Consider the following 18,496-nt stretch of genomic DNA (forward strand, 5'->3'; position numbering starts at 1 on the left):
CAGTGTCAAAACCATTTCTGATCCATTGTGGCCTTTCTGAGTTCTTTGCACCAGAAGAACTGCTATATTATTGTTCAGTAGCAAAGCAAGTGAAAAGGAAGAGCAGGCATTTTCTGAGGGTGCCTTGAGTCTAATGAGTGGGGATCTTGACTCTAAAAATATTGGAGAACTATTGTTGTGTAGTGAGAGAGGCAGCTAGCTCTGTTAGCGTGAAGTCCAAAGGAAGCAGGATAGAGATGCACCTTATAGACTCAGGAGGCCACAATTCCTGGCCCATGGGCCAGATCTTGCCTGCAGAGCCAAGTCATGCATCCCCACAGGTCCAGTGATTCGGTGATGGCGGTTATTTTGAAGATGTTGGGAGCTGTAGACAGTAGCAGAGTGCAGTAGGAGACTGGGACATGTGCCCTGGGCACCAAACCCAGGGGCAGGAGGTGAAAAAATACTAGTGGCTACACTGCCAGGAGCACCGCTAGGGATGCTGATCTCCCCTCTCTGCTGCTCCCCACCCCCAGGCACCCTGTCCCCCGGGCACTCAGGCACAACATGACATGTGCTGGGCCTGGGACACTAGTGCCGTCCGACCCACATGAGGCCCATGGTGTGTGGCTCTGGACTCGCACACTAGAAAGCTTGAGCACCACCAGACTTACTGAATCCCAGATGCATCAGCTTTCAGGAGCAAGTGCTCACTCATCAGAGGGTAAGAAATGATGTGCAGACAGCCGGTGTACAATGCAAAGGTATTTATTTTAAATATAAAAGGGAATAGTGGGAGGGGAGAGAAGAGGAGGGGAGAGGATGGGGTCAGGGGGGAAGGGAAACAGTGCTGAGAGAGGCAAGCAAATTAACAAAATAAAACTCCCAAAGTGATTGTAGTGATGTTAGTGAAGGATGAGAGTTTGGAGACAGTCCCTCCCAGGGGGGTGCTATGCGTGTGGGCATGTATGGCACCTGCCCCCAGTGGCTGGGGAGAGCACGGCTCCATCGGCGGCTGCTGCACCCCAGTGGTGGTTAGTGGGGAGCTCTCAAAGATGCAGTTGGCACTGTTGGCGGCAGGGGCGGGGGTGGTGGGGGTGAGTGCTGACCTGGGGTCAGTGAAGACCCACAGGCATCGCCAGCAGCATCAGTGGCGGCCAGGGCTGATCATGGACTGCCTGCAGAAACTGCGAACAGTGTCGGTGGCACCTTTTTGCAGGGAGTGCACTGCAATGCTCAGGGGGTGCACGTGCACCTGTGTGCAGCCCCTAAGCATCGCCCCTGCATTTGGGGATTGGGAGATGACACCTGGGCCTGGGCAGCACCAGGGTCCAGACTGGAGCAGCTCCTGTGTTGGAGACCCCAGCCCTGACCCGCCAGCCTGCCCCCCACCCTGGGGACGCCGAGGGGCTGGCAGTCGGGGCGCGGGGAGGGGACAGTCTGTGCCCCCCGCGGGTCATGGCAGGGACAGGGATTCCCTCAGGGCTGGGCTGGGACCGGGCACAGGGTCAGGGGAGCCACGTTGGTGCCCCCAGCATTGAGACCAGGACTGAAGAAAGGGCGCAGGGTCCCGGAGAAGGTGTCAGTGAAAGTGAAGAGATGGGACCTGTTGGTCACATTGTAAAATGAGACCTCGCCTCCCTCGTAGCCCAGGGAAACCCCCACCCGCCTGGGGTGCATGCGCACGGGGAGGGGGGTCCAGGGGGAGGTGCAGGGCTTGTGTCCTCCATCTTCCAGCCACACGACCCAGTATCCACGGCCAGGTGACAGCGTGATCCCCCCCTTCCTGCGCACAGACTCCCTGCACACGCCCACGTACCACTGTCTTGTCTCCCACCTCCACCTCCCAGTAGCGCCTCCCGCCCGTGAACCCCTCCGAGCCCAGGACACAGGGACAAGGATCAAATCTCTCCGGGGTGTCGGGCACATGCTGTCGGGTGTCTCTGTGTTGTACACATTTCCGATCCTCAGACAGGACGAGGTTGGGATGAGCCGTGTCCGGGTCCAGAGTCACGTCTACTGGAGAGAGAGTCACGGGTCAAGGTCGGGGCAGGCGGGTCCCCAAAATCACAGAGAATTCACCGCATCCCAGGAATCGTGGGTCAGTCCCTGCTGGGAAATCACCATCGCCCCAAGGGGAAATGGAGAGAACAGGAAATGGCCCCAGGGCACAGAGGGATGTTCCCACCGGACCTCTTCATCCCTGGGGCAGAGTGGGGGCTAGAGGGCCGGGTGCTGCACCCACAGGGGGGAGGAGAGAGGGGCGGGTGCCATGGGGTGGGCACCAGGTGGGGGAAGGGCATGAGATTATGTCATACCAGCAGGTCCCTGTCCTGCCCCTCCCCCACCCCAGGCTTGGCTGCTTGGCCCCACTAGCACAGCTCGGGGGTGATGGGGCAAGAGGGGCAGCGCCTTCCCCATGAGCTGGTGCCTCAGGCGCTGTTGGGAAGGGGGTGAGGAGGGGCAAGGAGGTAGACTGGAGGGACAGGGGGGACGGGCTGGGAGACAGCAGGGAGCAGAGGGGCCCAGCAGAGCAGCCTGCCCGGAGGAAGGGGTGGCAGGGGGAGCAGAGGGCAGGGCCCAGGGGTCTCTGTGCTCTGGGCCTGGGTCACTCGGTTTGCGGCTGACAGCTGGTTGGTGCCTGCCCCTGCCCATCCCAGGCTGGGCTGCTCTGCCCCAGCGGGGACCCCCATGTGCCCAGCCCTGTGGGCACAGGACTGCAGCCAGGGCACCCCACAGCCAGCGCCTCCCCAGAGCCCAGCCCACGCAGGGCCATGCATGGGGCTGGGTGCACGGGGTGGGGAGGGAAGGGGAAGGGCAGTGGGGAAGCACTGACAAGGGGACTAAGCACCGCAGAACAGGGCCCATTGCTCATGACTCTGGGGCCATTGAGTGAGGAGAGGCATTTCCCCTCCCTCTGGGCTCAGCTGCACCAGGCACAAGTCCCAGCTCACCCCTGTTGTGCATCTGCTCTAGGGGTCCGCGCTGCAAATACTGCACTGGGCCAAGGACGCCCTGTGCAGACCAGCCCTGGGGCACTGCTGGGTCTGGGGCCTTCTGTCCCCGGAGTACTGGATAACCCCATGCCCGTGGGGCCCAGCTGCTGTAGGCCAGCCTCCATTGTGCCAGATGCTGCACACAGAGATGGCAGTTTTGAAACACATCTGAGTTACACTTGCTCTGGGGAAACACTTGGAAACACTTAGGAGCACAAACCCCAAAGGCTTCTGATAGGACATGGATAGGCCAAGGAAACAACAGGGGACCCCCAGCACTTATGGAAGGGCAGGATGGGGAGGGTGAGCAGCTTGGGAGTGGGGATCTGTTCAGAGTACTTCAAAAAAATATCCCCTGTGCTCTGTTCCCCAAATCTGCTGTGACATTTGCATTGGAAATGTCGCAGCAGGAGGAAATTGGCCCCTGCTCTCACCCAAAACCAGGCAAAAAAACAAAGACGGCTCCAACTGAACCTCTCTTCCCAGAGTGTCTTGTCTGTCCCCAAATGCACAGCCCCCTGCATGCATGGGCAGACCCCCCAACACACACACGCATATACAATTCTTGCAGGGACTGGCCCACAACCCCAGGGAACGTGTGTGCTCTCCATCCCCTGCTCACTCAACAACCTGCCAGAGCCAGGACCAGAGCAGGGCTGAGGGATCCACGCAGAGCTCGGGCTCGAGCTCTCACTCCCCGATCTGGGCACAGAGTGGCCCAGCGCAGTCCCTCCCCACAGTCACTCTGGCTCCGGGATCATCTGACCCACAAGGGACGGTGACAGCTCTGCATGGCTGGGCGTGTGCATCCGTGTAAGGAGGGAGGCATGCTGTTTTCCTGAAGAGTCTCTTCCACCCATGACAGCCCCAGGGGTCACCCACACAACAGAGTTGACCTGGGCTATCAAAGCCATTTAAGATCTATGGGACTGACCCTCCCAGACCCAGGCACGTTTGTACCAGACCCAAGTGAAAATGGATACTTGGCTTCAGCTCTGTGCGGGTCAGGCCTGCACTGACTGCTGGTTTGCACCACCCTGGGCACAGAACAGCTGCAGGGACCCAGGCATCTGGGTCGGCATCTCTTGCTGCCTGGAGGGGCTGGTGCTTGCACTGGTGTGTCTGTGCTCTCTGGGCAACCCCAGGCTTGGCTGAAGCCTCCTTTCTGCCCTCCCTGCTGCCTCAGGGAAGGAGCAATGAAGCCCCTTCCTGGAGGGAGGAACCTGGAGTAACAGAAGTCACCGTCCAAAGCCCAGGAAACACACACGGCCTGAGCAAGAGCTGCCAGCGGGAAAAGGAGAGGGGTTTCCCTGGGCACTAAAGGCAAAAGGAGCACCTGGGCACAGACTGGCGGCAGCTGGGAGACGACGTGGGTGTCAGGGAAAGAGAGCGAAGGACACCAGGAGGAAGCAGCAGGGAGGGAGAGACATACTGGCTGCGTGGCTGGAAGAAGAAGCCCTCAGCCAGCAACCCCTCAGCCGGACAGCCCACTGCCGCCCTCCCTGCCGCACAGGCTGGCTCCTGCCCTGTCGCTGTTGCAGCACTGGGATGTGGGTGCTCAGGCTGTGCTGGGAGCCATGGTTGGGAACAGCACCTTGCAGCCAGGAGCCCCCTGAGACCAGTCCACTGAGCAGCCTGCAGAGCAGGGCCCATGGGGGCTCGGGGGGCTCTGCTGCCCCTCCCAGGCAGCCAGGAAGGAGGGGAGCAGGGCTGAGCTGATGCTCCTGCCAGTCAGGTGCCCCTGACTGCAGCATCTCCTCCTTCCCCAGCCTGCAGCCAAGCCCCGGGGCCAGAGCTGCCTAGCACCTGCAGACTGTGGCTCCATCCTCTCAGCTCTATAGCCCCCAAAGCAACACGACCCTCCTACCGGGCTTCTCTCTCCTGACCCCAGCACCACAGATCAGTCATTTTCTATCTTATCATCCAGGCCAGATTCCCTTCCCCCACCCTCCATGCTCTGCTCTTGCCCCTTCCTCACCCCTCACCCTGCAGCTCTCCAAGCCCCACTGACTTCCACACTCCCTTTGTGTCCATCTCCCCTGCTGCCTGGGCACTAAAGGCCCAGATGTGGTGCAGCTCCTCTCTCCCTTGGCGGAGATCTCACACTTCTGGTGGATGAGATTTGGAGCCTTGTTCCTCACCCCAGTGACCCTAAAAATAAGCAGCTGTCCTGGCCCTCTGCCCACTACCTGCCACTGCACCAGACAGAGAAGGAGGAGTGGTGAGACCCATGGATGGTGTGGCGGGCCAGTGGGGGTGTTCCTGTGCTGAGCCACCTGCATCACTGCACCCGACCAGCTACCAAGCTCCAGGTGTGTCCCTGGGGTGCCTACGCCTGGCCATCCCCTTTCCGCAGCACACCCACAAGCCTGGGGAAATGCTGCCACCACCCGGACTCAGGTCTCTGTCTGGGCCCTGTGCCACCCGGGATACACAGGCCCTGTAGTCCTTGGGGATCTGGGGTGCTTCTATAGGCCTGAAGCACTCCCCTGTCACCTCCTGGGCAGGGGGGAAGTAAAAAGCCGAGCCCACCTTAGCAGGTCCCTTCCATCTCAACCATGTACCATAAAGCTTGCTATAGCGGATAGCTTTACTGGGTGGGGAGGGGAGGCTCAGGGAGGGGGACAAGCCAGCGAAGTATCCGAAGAGCACATCTGAGCAAACAGAAGCAGCCTGGTAGCCTTGTGACACGCTCCAAGAACACCGTTCCTGGGTACGTTTCTGGTAAGCTACTCGCACATGGATCTGGAGTCTGAAAGAGCTGCACAACCCGTGTGCCTGCTCCATGTTCCCAAAATATGTCCCCTTCCCCTTCCTCATGTGGCCCCTTTTATACACCCGTTGTGACCTCATCACTAAAATCCCACCACCAGCAGCCCCGTTGGCTGTGGGCCGATGTTTCCAAATGACATCAGCCCTTGCCAGGTGAGATGGCCAGTCACATGGCCTGCAGTGGCAGGGACACTTGAGACAAAGAGAGCAGGTCCTCCTGGGTCAGGCATGTCTGCAGCCCAGGTCCCAGCTCAGTGATAAATGAAACATGGGGGTGGGGTGGGGGAGCGCTGCCTGGTCACAGCAGAGGGGGACTGGAGGGGCGATTCCTCCACTCGGTGACAGCAGGGAGCAGCTCGACCCCTCATTAGCAGGAGGCTGAAGAGCCCCGTCCAGGGCAGCCCCACTGAAATTGGTTGGCCGCAGCATTCCCCCAGAGCAACTTCTCTGGGGAACGTCCTGTCTCCTGTGCACACAGGCAGGGACATTGTGACTCCGCCTGGTAGTGCTTGCGAGGGGTGTCAGGGCAGAGCAGAAAGCAAAGGTCCCTGGGGAGACAAGACCAGGAGTCTCTGATGAAGCATTGGCTCCACTTACCTGCATATTGTTGGGCTCCGGCAAATTCTGAAATAACCAGAAACCAGAGGTCACAGAGGTCACACAACCAGGCACAAACCCCACAGGACACATGTCAGTGGAAAAGACACTGCAAAAACCAAAACCACAACTTACCCAGCTCTGCCAAGGGTCTCAGGAAGGAAAGGGGAGGAGAGCAAATAAAGTCACGAGTCAGTTAGTACCATGGTTGCCAACTCTCTGTAACTCTACTGGTGTCCCATAAAATATACAGTAAAAACCACGGGCCCATAACATTTGTGAAAAATTTGAGTCCTCCATAAATAATCGATCCACAGGGAGCTTGATAGACAGGCAGAGCACAGCACTGTCCCCGGTGTCTGAGCGGGACCTGAGCGCCCTGCAGGGAGCTCTTGTCAGGGCTTTGGGGCTCGCAGGAACCTGCCTAGACCTCTCCTCTCCCCCAGCCACGTGCTGCTGCTGGGTCCAATGGCTTGCCCCTGTGTCTCTCAGATGCCCACCTCAGAGGTACGAGGAGCAGGGTGGCGTGGCTGGCAAGAAGCTGTAGGACAGAAGCAGGGGCCAGAGTGGGTGGAGGTCTGTGCCAGAATGGGGGTAGCAGCGTTGGTGAGGTACACTAGGACGTGGACTAGGGCGGGGTGTCATGCCATGTGGGGCATGGTTAGGGGTGTCAGAGTGTGGGGGTGATTAGGGGCCCCCTGGGGTGGGGGCATCATATCGTAATACCACTGCTGCCATCAAGCAGGATTGGCAATCCAAGAAATTTTTTTCCATTTAAAATCTTCCAACTTCATACTGAAAACCAAAGCTTTCTGCTACACTTGGTGTTGATCCCCTACACATGAATCCCACTCTTGTCACTCCCTCCCAAGGCCTGGCAGAAGGGCTGAATTTACATTATGTGAAACACAGATCAGTAAAAACATATGTCTTTAAAGAAAGGGTGTCATATCAGTAAAAGCTTTGTAGATGGTCAGTAAAAAAAAAATAAAAAGGTTTGAGGTGGAAAGACTGGTCAATAGCCATGATCTTTACTGACAAATCTGCCCCCATGCTGAACACACCCCACATCAGCTTCAGTGGACATGCTGACTGAGTTCAGACTGCAGGATCGGGACCGCAACCCTTTGCCTTGGATACTGCTTTGTAGCCCCTGATCCTGAGATCTCCCCATCCCCTCTGGGAAGTGAGAGGAGCTGCCCCAGGGACATCACTCAGGTGCAAGGAAACATTGGGAAGAAAGCCCTGAGCCATCCCCAACTCAGCCCTTTGGGCAGAGACAGGGCAGACTGACTAGAGCGGGCCCTGCCCACACACCCAAGCAGTCCTCAGCAACAAGGGGTGCTCAGCTGGTGCGAACAGCACCCCCCGCACCAGCACTATGCCAACTGCCCCCATCCTGATGTGGGGGTGTGGGACAGTGTGTGGGACTGGACCCTTTCATACAGAAGTGTCCTTGTCACAAGACCTCCCTGGAGATGGGGAGGGACGCGTGGCTGGGTACCAGGGTTTTGCCAGTGAAGTCAGGGGGTCAGGGGGGCAGTAAAAGGCACTTACCTTTCATTGCTTCATACTTTGCTGCAACGTGAAAGAGAACGAGAATTAACCTGGAGTCCCACAAATTCCCTGGCCCGGGCCCAGGTGCAGCAGCCTCTCCCCACCCGTGGTCATGGACAGACACTGCAGATCTGTGCTCCAGGCATCAAGCCGAGTCCAGCCCAGGGCCATGCGCTGTGTGGGCAGGACCCGGCTCTGCTGTCCCGGCTGCCTTGGGCACATCCTCTTCACCAGGCTCTGCACAGACACCCGGGCACCGGGCTCAGCTGCCTGGCTCCAGGACGCCCCACCTCTTATAGCACCTCTCCAGCAAGGTGACTTGTCCTCACTGGGCTGCCGGGCACTCCCCTTCCACCCTCCCTGCCTGCCCTTCCACCACCTCTGCCAGGGCGCCTGCCTCCTCTTCCTCCCTCTCTTGTCTTCTGGGGGTTTCTCCAGAGCTCTGCCCTCAGTTGCCCTTCTCCCCTCACACTAATCATCACTTCACATCATCTTCATCTGGCATTGCGTGCTGACAGCTCTCAAATCCACCTCCTGGCCCGGGGGTGCATCCTACCCCCTCTCCCCTGCCACCAGCCCCAGCCTGGCTGGGCTCACTAGCCTGTGCTCTAGGCTGTTTCCTGCTCACTGCAGGTGGAGGGAGGCTGAAGAAAACTCCTCCTTTCCCCTCCCAGCCCTCCTCTCTCACTGCACACAGCAGCACACTCAGCCTCACAATCTCAGGGTGTCTCAGACTCCTCTCCTTTTGCTTTGCAACCCTCCACCCCAGCCCCTCTCACTCCTGTTCCCAAATCCTGCTCCTCCATGGCCTCATGATCTAGCCTCCCCTAAATCCTGACAGCCCAATTTCTCACCACCCTCCTCTCAAGCTACACCTAATCCAGCCCCTCTAATCTGTGCCCCCCATATGCATCCTGCCCCTTAGCCCCTGGCTCCTGGAGAGACAAGCCCTGCCCCTGGGGCTCCCACGCAGCACTGCACAGGGGTGGGACAGAGCAGCAGGCTGGGGGTGCTGGAGGATGAGGTTTCTTGGGGAGCTCCTCAGCACACATCACACACAGCTTCTCCAAGGAGAGCCCTGAAGGCCTGCTGGGACACCAGCTGCAAAACAGGAGACCTCCCCCTTCCCTCCATAGGGAAATCCATGAAGAAAAGTTACCTTTGTCTGCACGGCGCCTCTCTGAAACAAACAGCAGGAGAGACGTGTTACACAGATGGAGACTGGACACAGTGATGAAGAGCACCAAGCAATGGCCTTTCCACTGTACCTACACACACAGGGGCTGTCCCTCACTGTCCCCCTTGGCCACAGCACACCTGGGTCCCCAAACCCACTGCACTCAGCCTTGGTGAGGCTGCAGCTGGAGTACTGCATCCAATTCTGGGCTCCACAATTCAAGAAGTATATTGAGACACTTGAGAGAGTCCAGAGGAGAGCCGTGCACATGATCAGAGGGCAGGAGAATAGGCTGTATGAAGAGAGGCTGAGAGCCAGGGGACTCTTCAGCCTGGAAAAGCACAGGCTCAGGGGGGGCGTGGGGGCAGCTTATAAGTACATGAGGGGTTTGCATCAGGATGTGGGGGAACATCTGTTCACCAGAGCGCCCCAAAGAAAAACAAGGACCAATGGTCATAAACTCCTCCAAGACTGTTTTCGGCTGGATATAAGAAAAAAAAGTCTTTACTGTCTGTGCCACCAAGACCTGGAATAGACTCCCTCCAGAAGTGGTGCAGGCACCTACTTTGTACTCATTCAAGAAATGTTTGGATGCTTATCTTGCTGGGATCCTTTGAACCCAGCTGACCTCTTGCTCCGGGGCAGGGGGGTGGACTTGATGATCTTTGAGGTCCCTTCTAGTCCAAAAGTGTATGAAATCTCTGAAACCCTTTGCCCCTCCAGATGGGGTGAAAGGAGTTGTCAGCAACTTATGGGGGAAACACACTGCAAGGGGGGTGTAATCAGCCCCCTCCCAGAGTTACACACCAAGGAAAGCTCAGGGGAAACTGAAAAGAAGCTGCTGCAGGCTGGAAATGCAGATACAGTCCCTGAACATCCTGATCTCTGCCCTGCTGTGATTCCCTAAGGAGGGGGAACCTTTAAAGCATATTTAATACTAAGTTCCCTTGGTTCAGAACTGCAGCCCCAGTCCTACATTGATCCGGGCTGTGGGACTAGTACCTGGGGTCCGGGCAGGGCAGAGTTAAGGCTGGTCGTGTGCTCCAGGGTAGAGTCCTGCCCCTCGCCCCACTGCAGGCCACAGAAGGGCCAGAGCCCAGGGGATCCCATGTGAGGAGGGATCCTGCTATGTACTGGCCAGGTCTCCCTGTCTCCTGCAATGGCATGGACCAGGGAGTGTAAAGGCTGCTCAGGGCGGTGGGCTCAGGGACCCCTTCTGCAATAGTCACCGTGCTGGTAAAGACACTGGCTTGTTCCCGTGAGAGCTGGTCTGTGTCCCCAGGAGCAGCCCTTCAGTGCACTGCTGGGGTCTGCAATGGAAATGCGGATGGCCCTTAGCTGGGGACAAACCAGGCTGACACTTGGCCTGCTACAGTCAGGCAGGCACTTTGGGCTCTGTCTCCTGAGGGTCCCTGCATAGACCTGAGCTAGCTTAACTGAGCCACGGGGACCACTGAGGAAAGCACATTTCTTCTGTGTTTGGACAAGAGTTCAGCACACGTTCCCCTGGGACGGGCAGGGGCAGCCGTGGCCCTGGGGCGAGCGAGGGGCTCCCTGTGCTGTGAGGGAAGCCGTGGCCTCCCTTCAGCTCAGGACAGAGCTCTTGGTTGCTTCAGCTGCAACCTAATTCCTGTCATCCTTTTGGGACTGTGGAGTCATTTAGTACTAAACCAAGTGCTGCCAGTACTGTGCAGTCCCAGAGATGCACGGTTACTTTTTTTTGACAAGCTCTGGCAATGTAGTTCATCACTATGGTGATATAGTGTTGGCATCATGGTTTGTGCCCACTGATGCTATGTCGTACCGACAAGCTACGTCCCCCTAGCTCATTGCTTCAGTGACGTAGTGTCTCGTGTACACGCGCGTACTGTCACACGCACGTAAGGGGATGGGCCGACACAGACAGGTTTGCATCAGCTTCCCTGCGCACCACGTCCCTGCTGCCTCGGACTGACCTGCTCCAGGGCATGGTGCAAACTGCCCCACTCTTTCCTATCCCCTCCAGGACCTGCTCTAAAGGTCTCTTCCAAAGGAGCCATCCCCCTGCCCGGTCCCCTCTGACTCCTGCCCTTATGGCAGGGCTAGTTGAAGGTGATGCTATACTGGAGAGAGACTGGCCCAGGGGGGCTGGTTCCCTGCTCATACTGAAGGGGGGAGTTATCTCCCAAGTCAGCTTGGCCAAGACTGTGGGCTGGTTGGTTCCAGTTACTGGGATCATCGGGCATCTTTTACCCAATAAATTCTTGCCCCTGCAGGTGCCCAAGGTGTTGGTTGGGCCGTTGTCTCTCCTGCTCTGGGCCAGACTGTATGCTCTCTATCTTGGTGGTTTTTTCCCACTATGGGAACCTCTCCCTGGGGTCAGAAGTGTTTGTGTGATGCAGGGGAGCAGGGCCTGGATGGCTTTTGTTGTGCACCCTTCTGGCTAAACATCAGTTGTGTGACTGCCTGTGGCCACAAGGCACTGCAGTCAGGGGCCCACGTGGGCCCTTCCACTCTTGTGTCCCTTTGTCCTCATCCCTTTCCTGCTCTTTTCTGTGTCCATCCACTGAGCTGACCTCGAGGCTTCTGGAATGGGACTGAGGAAGATGAAGTGGGTCAGCAACGGGAGGCATGGACCTGGGCTGGATACCAGGTGGGTGCATCCTAGGCCAACCCCTGGCCTTGCAGCTAGTTCCTGCCCCTAATTGTGAGGACAATGGAGAGTAGCTGCCCCTGGGACCAGGGTAGAAGAGACATGTCCATGAGGGGATGGGGCAGAGGGGCCTTTGTCCAGCACATGCTCATGTCAGCCTGGGCGTAGTGAAGGAGGTGCGGATGGACCTGGGGGCCTGCCCTGGGATACAGTCCAGCAGGACACGGAGGCATCGTCATGCCTGACAGTCACTGCTCAGCACAGCTGGAGCTAGAGCAGCTGGGCCCAAGCACCAGTCCTGTCTGAGAATGGCCTTGCATGTCCCGAGTGCGATTTCTGTGTTTCCACAATTGGAGACACCGGGTCAGGTCACAGCCATTGGCAACCCTAAGACCCTGCTCTCACCCACAGGCTCCCTGGAGACCAGGGAGCAAACCAGCAGGAAGCCCCCACAGTGCACGAGACACACTAGCACACCAGCATGCGGTGCAGCCCGTTCTTGTGGGGCGATCTCAGGCTGAACAGCCCTAGCTTTGAGGAGAGAATTGAATTTGGGAGAAACACTTTTTTTTTTTTAAATGAAAAGTGTTCATGTCCCAAATCAAATCAGTCAAATCAATTCCAAATCCATGAGTCATCCAAGAACCACATGAAACCTTGCTACCAGCAAGCATCTCCACCCCTGCCTGGGGTGTCAGATACTTCCAAATCCTTTGACAGGCATCCTCCGTGCAGGCCCACACCAAGAGGATTGGGGTTTGGATGTCCCTGAGTTTTGCTTGCCCTCAGCTGTATGGCCACAGAAGAAAGTGAGGGAGGAGTCTCCCATTTCCATAAAGTCCTTGTATAGCTGAGATCTTCCCACTGGAAGACAAAGTGGGAGACTAACTATGCATTACATCCGTCAGGGTACTGCCTCCTGCCAAGAAAGTGGTTTTCTCCTGCAACTAGGAAAACCACTTCCATGGTAATGGTGTTTCCCTGCAACAGGAAAAACACATTAATAGGCTCCCAGCACAGAAATCCTCCCTCCTCATCCATGTTTCCAGCTGAGCAGCACAGATCTGGTGGGACAGCTCGCTGCAGTGTCATAGTTTTATAGTTGGTAGTGTCCGAAGGAACCTCAATAAATCATCGAGTCCAACCCCCTGACCCGTGTAGGAAAGAGCTAGGTGTTTGTCCAGTCTCCTCTTAAAGACCCCCAAGGTAGGGGAGAGCACCACCTCCCTTGGGAGCCCGTTCCAGATTCTGGCTACCCTAACCGTGAAGAACTTCTTCCAGATGTCCAACCTAAACCTGCTCTGTGTATTTGTGGCTGTTGTTCCAGGTTAGTCCAAGGGGTGTCGTGGCAAACAGAGCATCTCCTATTTCTTGCTGCCCCCTCCCCACCGATGAATTTGTAAATGGCCACAAGATCACCTCTCAGCCTTCCCTTGCATAGGCTGAAGAGATCCAGGTCCCTCAATCTCTCCTTTAAGACCTTACCTGCAGGCGCCTAACCATATGAGTGGCTCTGCTCTGGACCCTCTCAAGGTTATCCACGTCCCTCTTGAAGAGCGGTGCCCAGAACTGGACGCAGTACTCCAGCTGCAGCCTGACCAGTGCCAGATAGAGGGGGAGCATCACCTCCCTGGACCTGCTCATCATGCGCCTGCTAATACATGATAAAGTGTGGTTAGCTTTACCGATCACTTCATCACATCGACGGCTCATATTCATCTTGGAGTCAGCTATGACTCCGAGATCCCTTTCTGCCACTGTGCTGCCGAGAAGGTCATCCCTCAGCCTGCAGGTGTGTTGGTGATGCCTTCTCCCCAGGTGCAGCACTTTGCACTTGCAGTGTTCGGTCTGGGCTCTTCACCGAGCTCCAGGGCTGTGAATCCACGTGGCCCCTTTCCTGGCTCAGATGTGGGGTCTGGCCTGCTCAGAGACTTCTCCCACAGCTTCAGTCCATCCCGGTACTTGGAGCTCCTCTCAGAGCAGTGGATGGAGCCCCCGTCCATCCTGCCCTGTCCCATCTCCGAGGAGCTCACCTCTCCACACAGTCACCCCCCTTTCTTACGTTACCTGTCACACGGTGCTGCCGCCAGAGGCAGAAACTGCCCAGGAGAACGACAAGGGACAGAATCACGGCCAGAGCCACCGCCCATGGGAAATAGGGACCTGCAGGAGAAAGTGGCATTCACGTGGCAGCCCTGTGTGAGCAAATGCACAGGGCTGGGGGCAGCAGTAGCTTTCCCTGGGATCCTCCTCATGGATTTCAGGCCAACAGGCCTCCCCCATGCTTGATGCTTAGCACACTGGGAGCCCAAGCTAAAGACTAGCTAATGCACCTACTGTCCTGCCCCTGCCTGGAGGCAGCAGAGTGGTCACTGCAGGAATAAACCAGACCCAGCAGCACAACCCCTGCAAGCAGAAGCCTCTGCCAGCTGGAGGCAAGAGAGATAGTGACCTCCCTTCCTCAGGGCATCATGGGACCCTCATGGGAAGTGGCTCCTCATCCAGCAGGTCAGCAAAGACAAACAATGTCCCTTCAGTCCAGGGTTACAATACATCTGGGTTTTCCCAGACACGTCCTCTTTTGGGGTCCTCCCATCTCTGTCTGGGTCTTTTGTTTTTAATATCACCAAATGGCTGGGATTTGGGATTTTGCTCTGCTCAGCACCGACGTTTCCCCCCCGCCAGCACTGGGCTGCAGCAGGGCAGGGGAGGTACCGGCTTCTCCGGCAGGGGAGGGAGCTGGGGAGGGGAGCGGGGAGCTGCGTGCCCTCCAGGAGACACTTGCAGGGCTGCGGGGAGCAGGGGGCTGCAGGTCGGGAGTGACGGGCACCGGGGCGGGGAGGCAGGGGACGGTGGGTCAGGAGCTCAGGGCACAGGCAGTGCCAGAGGACTGTGGGCTGGGAGTGATAGGCAGCTGCAGGGCTGAGGTGGCTGTGGCTTGGGAGCAAGGGGCAGGGCCAGGGCACAGTCATATCTCTGCCCCCCCGCAATCATATTATACCCCCTCCTTCCTGTCAGGTGCCCTCTTTTTTGAAACTGGAAATATGCTAGTCCTGCTTCAGTCAGAGGCTGAAAGCTGCGATCTGTGCCGGTGTGAGGTTGTCCTGAATCTCAGTGTGACCCCTCATGCCAGGCGGCGCAGGCTGACCCCAGGGGCGCAGTCAGGACTGAGGTGCTCGAGTGCCATCAATGCAGCCCACAGACACTGTCCCCTGCAGCGCTGCAGGCACAGAGCGAATGCTGGCCGGGGAGCCAGGCCCCCTTGTCTGTCCCAGCAGCTTGTCCCCAGGGCTCTGCCGACCGTGTCCAGCCGTGGCCCTCGGGGGACTCCTGCTCCTGCTCGCTCACCCCAGCAGCTACCAATGGACCATGAGCAAATCTTTCCTCACTGTTCTCCCAAGGCCTTTGAACCTCTTATATCTCCTGGCTGCAGTAGACTTGGACTCAGTCAGACCTTGCACCAAAGGCGTCCCAGGAGAGTGTGTGCAGGTACCAGGAGCAGGCTGGGAGTGAGCCATAGTGTGGGCAGTGCAGGTCCAGGTGCAGGGTTATGGGGACGAATCCCAAGGAGCAGTGAGGTCTCTCAGGGGATGTCTGCGTGGTGCAGCACGGCCCCATGCTGGGATTGCTGTGCAGACTCTGTACGTGGAGCCCCAGACCCAGGAACATCCTGGCCCCCTCACACTGTGCCATGCCTGGGGGGCACTGCTCTATGTAGGGGGCAGGGGGCAACTCTGGGAGTCCTGCCCTGGGGTGAAACTTTCACAGCACAGGCTGATGGGAAGTCCCAAACTGCAGCCCCTCCCCTGTCACCCTATTAGCCTGGTCCTGCCTCTGGGCTTGCATCTCCTCTCTCCTTCCAGGGCCCTGTGCCTCGACAGAGTGAGGCACTCAGAGCTCAGGAGCCAAGACTTATGGGGTTCACCGTGAGTGACCATTATGTTAATGTGCACCCAGGGAAATGCACCCTGAGTCTCCTTGTGCACTCAGCCTGAGACACCTCCGAGGGTTTCAGAGTGGTGTCATGCTGAGCACCTGCCTTTGAATACCAGGCCCCGTCAGGTGACTCAGGTGGGGCACTCAAAGCTGAGGCACCCCCAGTCTTAACTGGTTTCCTAAGGCACCTCCAGTCCTAAGTGGTTTCTGCCCTGGGTCCTCTGCGCACCAGGGCTGCTTTGACAGCTCCATGTGCTGCGCATGAATAAACTCCAGAGTAATGTGCCCCACAGTTTATTTGTGAGCATTAATTGCACATGTAGCACCACCCGGTGACTTTTTCAGCTAGAGAAAGCTACTGGCTAACTGGAAGAACTTCCCTTCGTTATACACATAGTCTGTGACACCATTGTCAATCTGAGCAACACGCTGCACCATGGCATCTGCTCTAAGGCAAAGGTGTGGTGTGGTCTGGACAGGGTGGGAGCCCTGGGGATATACACCCAGCTGTTGTACCACAACTCCTGCACCTGCCGTCTCAGTCCCAGCGGGGTCCCTCAGCCCTTCACCTCCTCCCAGAGCAGAGAAACCCAACCCATGCTCAGCCTGGCACCCCAGCCCCTCCTGGAGAAGCTCCAGTGCAATTTTGCCCTGCTGCACACAGCTCGGTACAAGCAGTCCTCAGCGCCCTGGGTGGGAGCAGCGTACGGGAGACGGTCATTTGCTGTACTGATCTACAGTCACTGTGCTTGCTTGCTTCCCTCCTCAGACCTGCTGAAGATGCTCTCAGGGAGCAGGCACCAACTCTCACTAGCGTAACTGGGGCCTGATTCTGCCTATTCCTCCACCCCTTCTCCCTCTCTCTCTCAGCCCCTCTCCATCCCCTGCCTCTGCTCTCTATGCCACCTCTGCCAGCATGGCAGGCACCAAAACTGCAGGCACCGGAGGCTGAGAGAAGACTCTGGGTGCTGACAAGTGAGTAAGTGTCACCTCCCCCTGAGCCCAACAGCCCCATTCAGGACACTGCGGGCGGGAGCAAACAGCAGAGGCACTGACCTGTCACCTGCAGCTCCAACAGAGCGTCACCTGAGGAGTCATTGGACCGGACGAAGCAGGTGTACAGCCCATGGTCAGAGCGTCGGACGCTGCGTATTCTCAGAGAGACGCTCCCATCGCTGAGGTCGTCCTTCACAAGTTGAGTCCTGCCCCGATATGCAGGCATCTGCTGCCCATCCTGATCCTGTCCACCTCGGTACAAGTGCACGTAGTAAGAGAACCCAGGCCGGAGCCACCGCACCTCCATGCTCTCAGCGCTCATGGGGGGCAACAGGTGGCAGGGGAGGACAGCATCCTCTCCCATGGTGACAACAACTGGCTGGCCTGGTCCAATCACTCTGAACTGGGCTGGGGAGCAGAGCAAGACACCAGAGAAAGGAAGAGTCAAGAACAACATCGGTGCAGCTGCAACAGGGCAGCAGAGTGTGAGCGTGGACAAGGGCAAACCTGCATCCCCGCAGCCTGGCTCCAACGGGCACAGTGCAGCATGGGAGCTCACAGCAGGGCCTGTCCCTGCTCCCATTATCATTGGGTCCGTTTTCCGGTGCAGACACAGCCCCATAATGAGAGACGGGCACTGTAGGGGAGGGCAGCTGCCTGAGGCCCTATGCACTGAGGGGCAGCACCTCTTGCTGCCCCCAGGCACAGGGGAGGGAACCAGGGAGGTAGGGGCAGGGGGTGGGGCAGGGCTGGGGTTTCAGGCCACACCTTGTTCCAGGGGTCAGCAAGCCAAGCCTGGCACACAAGGCCATTTTGCTCAGCACGCCACTGCCAGCCCAGGCTCTAAGCAGCTGCTGCCACCCACGCAGCCCGGGCTGCTCCCAGCAGGAAGGTGGGAGGCTGCAAGCCCTGCTGCAAGCAGGCTGGGCTGCACTGGCTGGCTGCAGCCAGGAGGCTGCAAACAGCTCCTCTGGGCTCCAGCACGTCGGCACTCTGGCACCTGCCAAAGTAGACATTGTGGGGTTTTTGGCACTCAGGCCAAAACACATTGCCTACCCCTGCCTTAGTCCATGAGGCTGCAAGGGGTGTCTGAGTCCCAGGCAGGCTGCAGTTACATTTCAGAGGAGACAGACTGGTCAGAGCAGTGGAGCAAAGACTGAACATGTTCACCAGCTACTGAGAGCCAGGCCAGTGTGACAGACCACAGCCCAGGGGCAGTAAGTGCCAAGGGGCAAGGTCTCTACAGAGCAGTGGATGCAGGGCAGGAAGGGACAGGAAGGAGCAGGGGTTGGGCTGGTGCAGGGAGGGAGGGTGAAGCAGAGATGGCAAGTCAGCAGCTGGGAGATGCAGGCCTGCGGGGGGCGGGGGGTCCAGAGGGGGAGGGTCAGTGTCTGGCCTGGGCTGGGCCTGGATCCCGTGGGGGCAGAGGTGGAAGCGGGTGTCAGGGTCACATCTTGGCTGTGTCACAGGGCAGCAGAGCTCAGTCAGAGAACAGCCGTAAATGCCACGAGGACGAGAGGCACCTACCTGCCATCGGATGGTGAATCTGGAGTGCAGCAAGGAGAGCGATGCAGCTGGGCAGGAAGGGACTCCCTTTGGGGCCAGTGGGGAATGAGAAAATCTCTCTCTGCATAGTGATGTGGCCTGGGCAGCAAGGGAACACACAAATCCAACATACGTGTGCACAAGGCTGTGCCCACTGACCATGGCACCAGGACAGCTGGCAGGATGTGGGGTGCAGAGGGAAGGGGCTCTCCAGGAAGGCAGCCTCACACAGCGGTGTGGTTTACCCAGCAGCAGGACCTGGCACCTGTGCACACGAGCGCCTGCCCCACGGAGCTGCCCTGGTGCTGC

General features: G+C 58.0%; 1 protein-coding gene and 1 pseudogene across 1 annotated transcript; both read right to left on the reverse strand.

Annotated features, from left to right (window-relative positions):
• Positions 1-1,117: 1,117 nt before the first annotated feature.
• On the reverse strand, positions 1,118-3,100 carry LOC132243709 (E3 ubiquitin-protein ligase TRIM39-like; annotated as a pseudogene).
• A 4,381-nt stretch (positions 3,101-7,481) lies between these two features.
• On the reverse strand, positions 7,482-18,176 carry LOC132243710 (myelin-oligodendrocyte glycoprotein-like). The gene is made up of 5 exons (XM_059714108.1): positions 18,170-18,176; positions 16,703-17,107; positions 13,778-13,873; positions 9,061-9,081; positions 7,482-7,922 (listed from the first exon to the last, which is right to left on the reverse strand). Exons 1-5 carry the CDS (start codon positions 18,174-18,176, stop codon positions 7,876-7,878), a joined length of 576 nt encoding a protein of 191 aa, XP_059570091.1. The 3' UTR covers positions 7,482-7,875.
• Between the last annotated feature and the right edge of the window lie 320 nt (positions 18,177-18,496).

The sequence above is a fragment of the Alligator mississippiensis genome, chromosome 11, assembly GCF_030867095.1.
Source record: "Alligator mississippiensis isolate rAllMis1 chromosome 11, rAllMis1, whole genome shotgun sequence".
In the NCBI taxonomy this organism is placed as follows: domain Eukaryota; kingdom Metazoa; phylum Chordata; order Crocodylia; family Alligatoridae; genus Alligator; species Alligator mississippiensis.